Below are 13,242 nucleotides of genomic sequence, written 5' to 3' on the forward strand. Positions count from 1 at the left end.
GATTCCGAGCAATTCACCCTGCCATCACCAGCCGCCTGTAACACAAGTTCAAAGTCCGTACATCTTCCACTAGGACTCCAGTTAAATAAATGCTGGGCCAGTGCTTAGGGAAGAGACAGAGACCCCGAGGATGGTGGGGGTCCGCAAGCTTCTGAGCATCGTTACAGACAGATGAGCGCACGTGGCTCAGAGCGCACACCTGGGCAAATGCTAAAAACCATCCTTGGGTCCCAGTCGGGATGAAAGCCAAACAGTGGCATTTCCAAATGAAGCTCCGGGGTACAAGAATGGATCTGAAATGTTCCCCTGAAGAATGGAATTCTTCTTACAACTTTGCGATTAAGATCTACAAAGGTCAGGGCTGGAGATATGACTCAGTGGTTAAAGAGCCTAGGTTCAATTCCTAGCACCCACATGCAGCTCACAACTGTCTGTAATTATAGACCCAAGGGGTCTGGCTCCCTCACACAGACATACATGCAGGCAGAATGCCCACATACGTAAAATAAAAATAAATCAATTATTAAAAAAAAAAAAAAAGATCTACAAGGGTCAGACTTCAAGCTGGTTGTTACTGTGTCGTAAAAGCAATGGCTCAGGGGTGGCCCCGGTGGTCACTTGACTACAGCTGTATCATCAGAAACTACTGTCTCTCAAAACAGTAGTGAAAATTACAATCTCACCTAGTCTGGGCTGGCCTTAACCTTGCTCTGTAGCCAAAGATGACATTGAAGTTCTGATCCTCCTGCCTCTGCCTCCTGAGTACTGGCATGACAGGCGTGCACCATCACGTCCTGGTTTCTTCTATGCTGGGGCTTGACCTCAGGACTGAGTGTGTGCTGAGTAAGCACTGTACCACTGAGGTGACGCAGCCCCGAAGCCGCATTCCCTGAGTATCATTACACTGCGACACTACTTCCTTTTCCTCATTTCTCTGCATATTCCTGCATCTGGATCAGAGGTGATTTAGTCACAAATATTATACATGTTAGTAATTTTTTTCTGCTCATGGAGTATTGCAGTAGAAAAACTGACTATTTTTGAATTAATTTTTCAGAAAATGAATTCCCAAATGCAATTTATTTTCGAAAGACTCATAACCTAAATGGAATTAAACTGCCCCAAATTAACATAATTCTTAAAAGTAATTTCATTTGATGTAATGGATGTGAGACAGTCATCAAGCCCGTTGACAAATATTAGACCCGTGATTTCATCAAATCTCTATTATTCTGCCTTAGATCATTGAAAACTGTTTAACAAATATTGGCTCACAAAGATTATAATAATGTTCTTTCTGAATTTATCCGACTAATATTCTTTTAAACTCTCTATAATTTCCGCAGTTCACTTGCTATTTCCAAGTGCTGGATTATTTTTAACATAAATTAATTGCTTTTCGTAATCAGCATTAATTATGATGGCATTCTCATTTTGCAATCCCGAGTGCACCGCATGTAGTTTAACTGACTAATAGAGCATTCGTGTAGTAGGACGCATGAGAGAGATCCTCACTGGAGATTTACCTAGACATTTATAGTATTTTCTATTAATAAACCTAGAAGCAAGCCTTGTGCATGTCGCTACTGTGGATGTGCTGATTAGATTCAATGATGACCTCCTGTAGCCACGACTGTCCGTCAAGTCCAGCTGCAGACGCTGAGGGCAAAGGGGCAGACTTGGAGCTGAACTCCCAGTGTGTCTCATGAGCAAATGCAGAGTCTCCCGTGTGTGGTGATCTGCTTCTGGGTTTCTGGCTGGCTGGAAGCAGTGAGAATGCAGTTAAAAACCATACTTTACAATTTTTTAATTTTATTCTTTTCCCTTGCTAACAGTATGTGGTGGCATACTCTCAGAATCCTGGACAGTGTCAGCGAGCTACCATGCCAGCCGGAAATGTGAGCTACTCAGTGCTTTATTGGAAAATGTGTTTTGTTTTAGTTGATTTTGCCCAAATACAGGCTAATGCATGAGTTCCAAGCATGTTTGTGGTAGGCTCAAGGAAGCTGTGATGTTGGGTGTGTCAGGCACAGTAAATGTATTTTGGCTTCTATTTTGGGGTTACCTGAGGAAGCATCTTTGTACATGAACCTGTGCATGCATTTAGCTCTTGTCATTCCAGCTTCCCCAAGGAGGAGAACCCTGGGGCCTAAGAATTAAGGCCAAGAGACACGCCGGGTGGTAGTGGGGCACGCCTGTAATCCCAGCACTCTGGGAGGCAGAGGCCAAACTGGTCTACAGAGTGAGTTCCAGGACAGCCAGGGCTATACAGAGAAACCCTGTCTCGAAAAAAACAAATCCAAAACAAACAAACAAACAAACAAAAAAGAATTGGAATGTTTTTACTGTAAAGAAATGGCATGTTTAAGGAGCGTCTTGTTTTCTGTTTCTGTGATAAACACTCTGACGAAAGCAACTGGAGAAAGGGTTTACCTCACAGATAGAGGGATAGTCCATCGTGATGGGGACGGCAAAGCAGCAGCTCAGAGCAACCGGTCACATCTCGTCCACGACAAAGCAGCAGAGAGGGACGAGAGCTTGCTGCCGCTCAGGTCCACGTCTTCATTTACACAGTCCAGAATCCCAGCCAGGGAACGGAGCCGCCCACAGTGGGCAGCAGGTCTTCCGACCTCAATCAAACTAATCAGGACAATCCCTCACAGGTGTGGCCAGAGACTCACCCATCTCCCAGGAGGTTCTAGATTATGTCAAACTGACAATTAACACTGATCATCATAGGAAGATTATTGGTATGTTTATCCTGATTTGAACATTACACATGTATGTGTGCATTGAAACACACACAGTACTTATAAATCTTTACCACTTTATCAGTTATAATTAACTTTAAAAGAAGACTTACTTTCACTGTATGCTCTTGTGTGTATGCATGTACATGTGGTGTGTGTGTGTGTGTGTGTGTGTGTGAGAGAGAGAGAGAGAGAGAGAGAGAGAGAGAGAGATTTGTTGTTCGGGGAAAACAGAGTCTCATTATGTAGCCCTGGCTATCTAGAGCTAACTACATAGACCATGCTGACCCTACCTTGCAGTCACCCTCCTGAGGTTGTCCCCTGACTGCTGAGATCATATCTGTACACCTCCAGGTCCAGCTGCATATTTTTTACATTATTCAATTAAAAAATTTACACTGTGTGTACAAATGTGCCTCACTTGTGAATTTGCCATGCTCCACACATAGAGGTCAAGGGACAACCTATGGGAGACATTTGTCTCCTTCCACCATGTGGGTCTTGGGGAGTGAACTCAGGAAGCCAAGCTTGTCACCTGCTGAGCTCTGTCTGGTCCCCACAGCATCTTACCGTGTAGCCCTGGTCGGCCTGAAACTGGCTTTGTGGGTTCCAGTGTGAAGACATAGGCTCAAGGTGCCTGACCATCCAGGTGAGATCCCTGAGAAGCGCAGCCACATCTGTGGCCGATGTTCTCTTCAAGGGATGTGCTCTCAAGTCACACTGGCCAGCAATGTATTCCCACTGTGCCATGACTAACCCAGAAAGCTACAAGGCAAGCTCATTACCTACCCGCCTAAGGGCATGTAAGAAACAGCGCACAAGGAGACCCAGAACGGTAATCTTTAACAAAGGAGAATATGAAACAGTAAGAGTGGGTAATGTAAATTATAATAAATTCATGTAGTCAGATGATATATTTATATAGGAGGGGAGAAAAAAATTTAGGTAATAAAAACAAAATGCGAGTGATTGAATATTTCAGACTTTTCAACTGTTATATAAACATTTCAAAGTATACTGTGGTAAAATGAAATGTGTAAAGATTGCATTTTCTCTTAATTAAGAGACAGAATGGGAAAACCTTATCGCTCTTGGGACTCTGCAAGCAAGGCCCTCTCTGCTCTTCCTACCCACTGCCAGGACAGGCCTGCAAAAGACCCTGAGGCTCAGAAGAATTTCTAACAATGTAAGAAAATTATGATACAATGTTATGTGTTAAAAATCAGAATAATTGGATTGGAGAGAAGGCTCAGCGATTAAGAGCACTAATTGCTCTTCCAGAGGTCATGAGTTCAAATCCCAGCAAGCACTTTGTGGCTCACAAACCACCTATAATGAGAAACAAATAGAAGAAAAAGCCAATCAGAATAATTAGTATGGCTTACTTTTACAAAATGCCACCAAACTCACATACAATCTCAGAGAACCGTCTGGAAAAGACATATTAAGATATTGATAATTATCTAATTAGGCTATTAATATTTCATTAGACTTTTTTCCCCAAAGTTATGTTTCTTTTTTGGGACAGAGTCCATTTTAGCTCAGGCTGGTTTCAAATTCACTATATAGGCCCCTCCTGCCCCCACCTTCCAAAAGCTGGGATTATAGGCATGTGCCACCAGGCAAGTTTATTCTGAATTGAACCCAGGGCTTTGTGCATGCCAGGAGAGCACTGATAGCTGAATCTATCTCCAGTCTTAATAAATTTCATTTTTCTCTGTTGGGGAATCAAACCCAGCCTCATGGATACAAGGTATGTACTCTATCAACTGAACTACATCGCAGCTACATTCCAAAAGTATCTTTCTTCTTATTCTTCTTCCTTTTAACACCACACACACACACACACACACACACATTTAGCTTGTGGTTTTGGATGTACATGGTTCAAAGGGCACAGTACAAATAGAGGCCCATCTTAGATGCAGCACTTTGTGGCAAGGTGCCTGTGGGTGTTTCTGGCCTTGGGTTTTCTCTAATAAACAGACACCATGGTGATGGTGAGGGAAATAAAAGGGGTCTTCATTTCTCGCTCTTCTAATATTCACCCCAACATTCAGCTAGCATCAGTAGCTCAGAGACTTGTCCTTCTGGGGTCACCTCTCCTAAGACTAACGTCATAGATGCATCATTAAGTTCTGAAGAAGACCACACAGAGTCTCCATCGCCACCATTATAGAAATGGGCTCTGGTCTCGCCCTGTGGTCAGCAGCAGTCGGATTCCCTTACATGAGCCCTCACCTTTCTCCTGTTGCCGATAATGGTCTCATCATGGGAGGTATGGGAGTGAAAGAAAAGGCGTCCTGGGACAGTTGTCCTCATTCTGTGCCTTGACCTGAACCCTTGTTGCAAAGGTCTTGCCCCCATGTTACCATGCTGCTTTGCCCGACTTTTCTATACCTGTCTTTTATTTTACCAAAAAATTGTTTTTAAATCATGCAACATAAATAAAACCCCCAGGCCTCCAGGATCTGAAGCTCACACGTTGGTTTTCATTGACACCCCTCCTTTTAGTTTCTTTCTCACCCTCCCTGAAATTTCTGCTCCTTTCTGAAATCCTATCCCCACTCCCCCAGGGGACCCCTACTGCTCCCCCCTGCTTTCCCGTCAACACAGACAGCTAACCTTCCCATCCATAGCTCCCATATGCACAGTCAACCAAGCACAGATGGAAAGTGTTTGGGGAAAACTGCATCTGAACTGCACACACACAGACATTTCCTCTTGTCTATATTCCCTCAACAATATGGAGCAGGGATTCACAATGCACTTACATCACATTAGGTATCAGAAGTAATCCGAGAAGGTTCAAGAGGGTGTGCTCTGCCTATATGCAAATTCGACTCCATTTTGCAGAAGGGACCAGCAGCATCCACAAATTTGGGCATCCACATGTGGCAGTGCCTTGGAACCAATTCCCCAAGAATATAGACAGACAACTGTATTATGAGTTGGGATTAGAGCTACATCCTAGTTTTATTGAAAATGGTGTCAGAGCTTTTGTTTTTCATTCCCTTTGCTTTGGCTGGGGGAGGGGAGAGAAAGGGGAAGAATTATCTTCACACCACATGTTAGAATCTTTAGATCTATCTTGGTTTCTAGTATAAGTGTTGGAAGGTTTTTGGTCTCCCATAGTCTCTAACTTGTCTGTGATGCATATGTATGATGTTAAGGTTTACTTATACACAGAGGAAATCATAAAAGGGTCAAAGAAGGTGGGAAGCCCTGCCCCTGCCTCTTCCTCATTCTCAGAGTCAACCGGGTAGAGAAGGCCTGATTTTCTTTGAGATCTACCAGAGAGCACCTCTTTGTCAAGGCATGTGAGAGGGTGCGTGTGATGGCTTGAATATGCTTGGCTCACAGAGTGCCACTATTAGGAAGGAGGTGTGGCCTTGTTGGAGTAGGTGTGTCACTGTGGGTGTGGGCTTTAAGACCCTTGTCCTAGCTGCCTGTAAGCCAGTCTCCTTTGGAATGAGAGGCAGAACGAGAGGTAGTCTTCTCTTTTGGAACCTTTGGAAGGAGAGGTAGAACCCTCAGCTCTTCCAGCCCACATCTGTCTAGACCCTGCCACGCTCCCACTTTGATGATAATGGACTGAACCTCTGAACCTGTAAGCCAGCCCCAATTAATCATTGTCCTTTATAAGAGTTGCCTTGGTCATGGTGTCTGTTCACAGCAGTAAAACCCTAACTAAGACAGAGACTTTTATGTCCTTGGCTCGGGGCTGGGTGTATTTGTTAAATGGCCTTTGCCAACCATACTAGCTGCTCTGCCTGCAGTGTGCTGCCTCCTGTGTGTTCTGATGATAGCCTCCTTATGAGAGAATTCAGGTGTGTGTGTGTGTGTGTGTGTGTGTGTGTGTGTTAGTGTTAAGGTGCCCAAGGGTTTACCTTCACAGTGCTGTCATTCCAGTCAATAGAGGTACATTTTATCTTCATGACCACTACCCATAGAGCTGTCCCCTGACTCTGTCACATATGGATGTGAATGATACTTGGGAGGCATGCTGGCCTTGGAATACTTGGAATTTTCACTAGTTAGGCTCAAGGCAAGAATAAACTCTAGGATCTAAGATGCCCCCACAGCTCTGCTCCCCTCCCCTTCCCCCACAAGCTCTAGGCCCATGTGCCTGGTGGAACCACCCAGGAACCACAACCGTGTTCTGGGAGCTGCAACCATGCAGACTCCCCTTGGCCCAGGACACCGCCATCTGAACTGTCTGCATAAACAGCAAAAGCCAGGAGGGCTCTTCCCCTCTTTTCTTCCAGACACCTGCAAGCTTCAAGCAGTTCTTCATTTCCGCCCCAAGGCTATTCACCCTTCAACCACAGAGAGTGCAGGCTTTCTAGCCACCCTACCTTCCATTTTGCTGAGAATCTTATGAGAATTGATCTATCCAATTAAGTCAGGAAATTGTTCTCTAAATTTAACATGTCCATCAGTCGAGTCCACAATGGCCACATTGATTTGGAGGGCTGAAGCTCTGAGGTGATTTTTATTTAATCCAGCACAAACTCCATTAGGCTTCGCCCGCTCACAGGCAGGATTTCTCAATTGGGTTTTGTTAAACTCAGCTTCCAACATATCTCATGAATCCTCTTCATCAATGCCCTCTGGCTGGATTCCCCAACTCCACACAGGAGCTGCTCAGGGAAGGCCCCTACCTGATGTTACCTCTGCTGCACCCTGTGGCCTCACTGGTGAATTCTGTTTACCCCCCACCCTAGCTTCTTTTTTGAAGGAGGATGGTGCATGCGTGCACACACAAAACCCCACACACAGAAAGATGGCCTCTATTAAAGTCAAACTCCACTTGGGTCATTTCCTCCATCTTGAGAAACCATCTGTTACCTCAGATCATTGCATTGATGGACTATACCATGCCAAGAGGGCCCCCACACATATGCACAAAGACAGTTCCATCTTGGAGACTGGATATCATCTTTAATTAATAATGCCACAGCTTAACATCCTTTTTGTTGCTGTAGCAGATGGTGTGTGTGTGTGTGTATGTGTGTGTGTGTGTGTGCGTGTGTGTTCCTGAATACATGAGGGGCCAGCAGAGACTCTCAAACAGTTCTCAGCCAACGAATCTTGAGCAGCAACAGTCTCCATCGGCCTGGAGGCCAGGCTCCGCCTCCTGTGGCCTTGAGCTTTCCTTCTGGGCCACCTTGTGTGCATTCTGAAGGCAAGACTAAGACCTGTGCCAAGAGACCTGTGGGGCCTCTCAGCACAGTCGAGCCTCGATTCTCAGTCCTCACTGCTCCTACCAGAGGGACGCCTCTGGTCAAGATACAGACTATCTGACGAGGTGTCGACCTAGGCCAGCACTGGTTCCGTGACACTTAAAGAACAGCATCCGAGTGCTCCAGCCCTGGGCTGAGATCTGAAACTTCTGGAACATTTGATGGGACATTTGATGAATTCCTTTCAGTGACAAGCTGGACGAAGCCCAGGACTTTTGGGGGACCAGTCACAAGGGGCAGACTTAGCTGGTGGTGGCCATTGGAAGTAATTTTCAACTTAAACCTCAGAGCCCACGCTCTGCCGTCTCTGCTCTCCAAGGTCCTCACATACCCAGTAGGTCCACAGCTCAGACATGGCAAGGGAAAGTGATGGTGGGTCAGAGGAGACCATGAGACCTGGGCTGAGCTGGATCTGTAGCCATGTGCCAGCCTGAAGCCAGCCCTCTCTCCCATGGTCAATGACAGCCAGGGATTTCTGAAGCTGGATAGGGCCGCCCGCTGGCCAGGGAGCATGTTCTCGGCCCAGTGCAGAGGGAAAACCAAAAGTGGTTCTATGGTCCCATTCCACTGTTCTCTGCCTTGGGAAGGCAAGGAGCCCAAGTCCCAGGAGGGTGGGATCAGCTGTTGGGGAAACAGCGCTGTCCAGGTGAGGCCTCAGGCCGGAAGCTCGGCTTATTCAGTGGGCTGGGGTAGTACGTGGTTGTGTACACATTGGTCTGCTGCAGTGGGTAGAAGTTGGCTCTGTCATCAGGGATTAAGTTGTTCTTGTTCAGTGTCTACAGGAAGGAGAAGGAATCAGAGAAAAGCAGTGAGGAATGGGCCAGCCCAGGGCAAGGAGCCCTGGGGCCAGCCATGAAGGGAAAAGCCTAGCTTTGACATAATCCTCCATCACGTGATCGCCGCCTCCCCCTACCCTCCCAGTGAAGTCCAGCATAGAGCCAGGACCACAGTACCCACCACCCTGCTCTTTGCTTCACACAGAGCTCCCACCTTGAATTCCATGGGGGTGTACTTCTCATTCTTGGGGGTGCCCCCACCCTTGTAGTGCAAGTGGTTAGGTGTGGCAGGATGGACAAGTGTGGACTCCTGAGACTGGCGCTGGCAGTGCTGGCAAGACAGGTACACTGCCAAGGTCAAGAGCCCGGATCCCAGGAAGCAGGACACGCCAGTGACTATTAGGTGGACAAGACTGAACCCTGGAGGAAGACAAGCAGGTGGTGAGAAAGGAGGTCTTCCTGAGATAGCAACAGCTTCAAGGGGTTTCAGAACATGGAGAAAGGAAAGCACTTTGGGGCCAGAACGAAAGGAAAGAGAAAGGTTGGGGAGGTTGTCACTAGAGCCTTTTCTCCCAGGATAGCCCATAGGTGGAGTCGGACAACAGGAAGATTTGGAGATAGATGACTTTCTTGGATGCAGACTGATGCATCCTAGCCTAGGAGGGAACCATGCAGACCTCCCTGTAGACGGCCTTGAAGTCACATGGGGACCTCCCCGGGCTTAGCTGTCTGTAGAACTAGGAAGAACACAGACGGGAGTGGTGACTGAGGGACTGAGGGTAGGGACATGAATGACTCCTTTTACCTCCACAGCTGGCCGTCTCTTCCACACTGGAAGCAGGTAGGATGACTGCAGGAGACAAATGGAGAAGGTTAGAATACAGTGAGCAGGGAGGACTCCCTCGGGGCTGGTTGTCATCTGAGAAAGAGATCCCTTAGGTCAGTGGCTTTAGGCCCTTCATTCCTTCTGACTTCTCTGTAGAAGACCCCCTTCTCTGGAGGATGCTATTCAGTAGGCGTGTAGTGTGAGTATCCCGAACACGAGACAAATGTATCATTTCATTTCTTTTCTTTTTAAATATTTTATTGTTTCAAAGATTTATTTTATTTATATGAGTACACTGTAGCTGTCATCAGACATACCAGAAAAGGGCATCGGATTCCATTACAGATGGTTGTGAGCTATCATGTGGTTGCTGGGAATTGAACTCAGGACCTCTGGAAGAGCAGTCAGTGCTCTTGTTTTGTTTTGTTTTTTCGAGACATGGTTTCTCTGTGTAGCCCTGGCTGTACTAGAACTCACTCTGTAGATCAGGCTGGCATCGAACTCAGAAATCCGCCTGCCTCTGCCTCCCAAGTGCTGGGATTAAAGGCATGTGCCACCACAACCCAGCCTAGTCAGTGCTCTTAATCTCTGAGTCATCTCTCCAGCCCCCCAAATGTATCATTTCTGATGCCTCATCTGGTTCTCCAATCTCGGCTCTGGACTGTGTGTTATGGGGACCGAGGGGCGCATGGTGGGACAGTTCTAGCCAAAGGACTTACCAGGAATCTCACTGTAGGGACAAGGCCGGCTCTGGCTGCTGTTGCCAACACAGGCCCCGGGCCCTGGGACAAGGTCTTCACAGCTCCGGCTCCGGCTCTGGGCCCCATCCTCAGTGCAGGCACCCCACTCAGACCACAGTGACCAACCTTCTGTAGATTGCAGGGTGAAATGAGGTTAAATGTCTCAGGATCTTCCTGTTGAGGCTTAGCAGGTCAGTAACTTCCCCAACCCCAGTCAGATGCACCCAGTACCTGGGCAGGCCTGTGTAGCACATAGTGCCTCCTCCGTGTGCAGGCCGAGGCAGATGTCCTCACCTGGGGACGGTGCGGGGCTGGTGCAGGAACGGGTGCGTTGATAGTGACCACCACCGCAGGATGCTGAGCACTGGGACCATGCAGTCCAGCAGGACCAGGCACCCCGCACTGTAAGCGTGGGTTGGGTGTGAGGAGGAGGCTGCCCTGGGTTTCCTGCCCTCAACATCCACCCCACTACAATTCAACAGGTCACAGTATTAATGGGTGCCCTCCAAAACCCCATATCGGCCCCATCTTAAATCAAGTTTCCTATTCTGGTAGCTCGGTAGGGAAAGAAAAAGCAAGGCAGTCATGGAAAAAAACGATCTCGCTCCTGCTCCGTTCCGGGAGCCACTGAGTCCATGGTGAGAGAGCAGAAGCCAGATCTCAGTGAGTTCAAGCTGTTCTAGACAGCGCGTTTCAGACTAGTCAGGGATACTGAGACCCTGTCAAAAAAAAAAAAAAAAAAAAAGAGGAGGAGGGGGAGGAGGAGGAGGAGGGGAAGAAGGAGGAGGAGGAGGAGGAGGAGGAGGAGGGAGAGGAGGAGGAGGAAGATCCTGGGATTCCTTGCAGAATTAATTTCTAGAAAGAGATCACCTTCCCAGGCTTGAGAGTTCCTGGGGAGATGGGGTTGCCCAAGGCTAAGGCTTCCTTCCAACCTTACCTGGGCAAGCCTGAGGGTTGCAGTCTTGGTACTCCGCAGCATCTCCCACGCAGGACAAGCCCCCGTTGCGAGGCTCCGGGTTGGTACAAGTTCTCTTGCGGACACGGAAGCCCAGCTCGCAGTCCCGGGAGCAGGATGACCACGGGCCCCAGGTGGCCCAGCCTCCGCTCAGAGTGTGTGGTGACGTGCTCCCGCTGCGCAGGAGATCCTCCACCAGGGCTGCAGAGGGCCGCGAGCTCAGCGACCCCGACGACCCCGACTTTGGGCTTCCCCTCCGCCCCTGGCCTCCCCTGCTCCCGCTCTCCCCACCGCTCCTGGCTGTACCGTCGGTGTCGCAGGCTCCGGTGCCGTCGGCCGGGCAGGTCCTGGTCTCCGTTCTCCTCTTGCCGAACTGCAGACCGTGCGGGTCCGGCAGCGGCGCGCGGCAGGTGAAGCGGAATCGCTGCTCCTGGCGCGCGCCACCCTGGGTCACGTTCACAGGCAGCCAGGGCGTCCAGGGCGTGTTGCGACGTACTTCTGGGCAGGCCTCGGGGTTGCAGGTTTTGAACTCCTTCGGGGTGACGATGGTTTCAGACTCCCACCCCCCGGCCTGTAGGTCTCCCCGCACCCTGCGCCCCAGCCCCGCGACCTCACCACCCCGCGACCTCACCACGCCGCAACCCGGGCACGAGTTGCCATTCTCGCAAGAACGGCGGCGGGACTGCACACCGCCTCCACAGTTGTTGCTGCACTTGCTCCAGGACCCCCAGGAAGCCCAGAAGATGGGCACCGGGCAAGGTGTATTTTCATTACAGAACCTGGGGAGAAGGGAGGCGTGTCACCCTAAGGTGAGATGCTGCTATCCCAGCTCCGGAATCCAGGCTGGAGGATGCCGGGATGGATCCCGCATCCCAGGTCCAACATCTCTGCAAGCACAGCTAGCTCACCGCTCCTCCCGGCTCTTGCCCACGCAGATGCGGCCCCCGTGGCGGGGCGCTGGGTTGCTGCAACTTCGCTGACGGACCTGGAAGCCGATCCCACAGGACGTGCTGCACTGAGCCCACGATGACCATGCGGTCCACGCCCCATTCCTGGTGGAGTGGGAGGGGACAGAGACACATGCCCCTCTGAGCCCCAGCTTCTTAGATCTGGGCTGCATCTGAGGCAGATGGATTTTGTATTGTCAGGACTGGCGAGACAGTGACAGAAAATATCAGCTCCTAACCAGGCTGGCTCAGGCAGATTCGTGCATTCATCCGTTTGCTCATTCATGCCTCAAATATGTATTGAGAGCCTTCTTCCATATATCAGGCTGTGCTCAGGGCCAAGGACACAGAGATAGGGCCGGGCCCCTACACAGACAGGCAAAAGGACACACTCTTTAGAGGTCTCAGTTACCATTCCAACCTGAAACCTTCCTTCCCCCTTCTCAGATACCCAAATCTTAGTCCCTTCTCCCCTGCATTATCTTTCCCCAGCCTCAGACATTCATGCCCAAGTTGATCTAAGGGACCAAAGTTAGACTTTCCTGCTTCCTAGTACCCTTATCCTTAAATAAGACTTAAAATAAGACGAATGGCTGAATTCCGACCCCTGGAGGCTGCTGTGAGAGTTAAATTAGTGAATGTAGATTAAATGATTATTTTAAGAGTTTCTAAAACTGTGGGTTAGTTGTGATAATTATTTTATGCAGTTCCTAGGAACCAGGTGGTATAGTAATTCCTTTACAGACATATCTCCTTTAACCTTCACAGCAACTCTCAGGTGGGTATTGTAGCCAGAGGGTTAGCCAAGGCTATGCCTCTGACGGTGTAGCCCGGGTCATCACCATCTCATGCTGTCCCTCAAGTGTGGAGCAGCCAAGCTTACTTTTATTTATTTATTTATTTATTTATTTATTTATTTATTTATTTATTTTATTTTATTTTTACTGGCTTTTGGCAACAGCTCCCATGCCTGTCCAGTCTTTCTCTTTGCATTTCTTGCCA

The 13,242-nt window shown here is 48.7% G+C and overlaps 1 protein-coding gene across 1 annotated transcript in view; it reads right to left on the reverse strand.

Moving 5' to 3' along the window:
* Positions 1-7,782: 7,782 nt before the first annotated feature.
* Sema5b (semaphorin 5B) overlaps positions 7,783-13,242 on the reverse strand; it is a 43,033-nt gene continuing 37,573 nt past the window's right edge. Inside the window, exons 13-21 of the mRNA XM_052158338.1 lie at positions 12,202-12,345; positions 11,925-12,072; positions 11,600-11,825; positions 11,276-11,494; positions 10,570-10,740; positions 10,318-10,467; positions 9,578-9,622; positions 8,987-9,192; positions 7,783-8,772 (exon numbers count right to left, since the gene is read on the reverse strand). Of these exons, the coding sequence (XP_052014298.1) occupies positions 8,614-8,772; positions 8,987-9,192; positions 9,578-9,622; positions 10,318-10,467; positions 10,570-10,740; positions 11,276-11,494; positions 11,600-11,825; positions 11,925-12,072; positions 12,202-12,345 (1,468 nt within the window). The 3' untranslated portion in view covers positions 7,783-8,613. The remainder of the gene's footprint in view (positions 8,773-8,986; positions 9,193-9,577; positions 9,623-10,317; positions 10,468-10,569; positions 10,741-11,275; positions 11,495-11,599; positions 11,826-11,924; positions 12,073-12,201; positions 12,346-13,242) is intronic.

This window comes from Apodemus sylvaticus, chromosome 15 (genome assembly GCF_947179515.1).
Source record: "Apodemus sylvaticus chromosome 15, mApoSyl1.1, whole genome shotgun sequence".
Taxonomy (NCBI): domain Eukaryota; kingdom Metazoa; phylum Chordata; class Mammalia; order Rodentia; family Muridae; genus Apodemus; species Apodemus sylvaticus.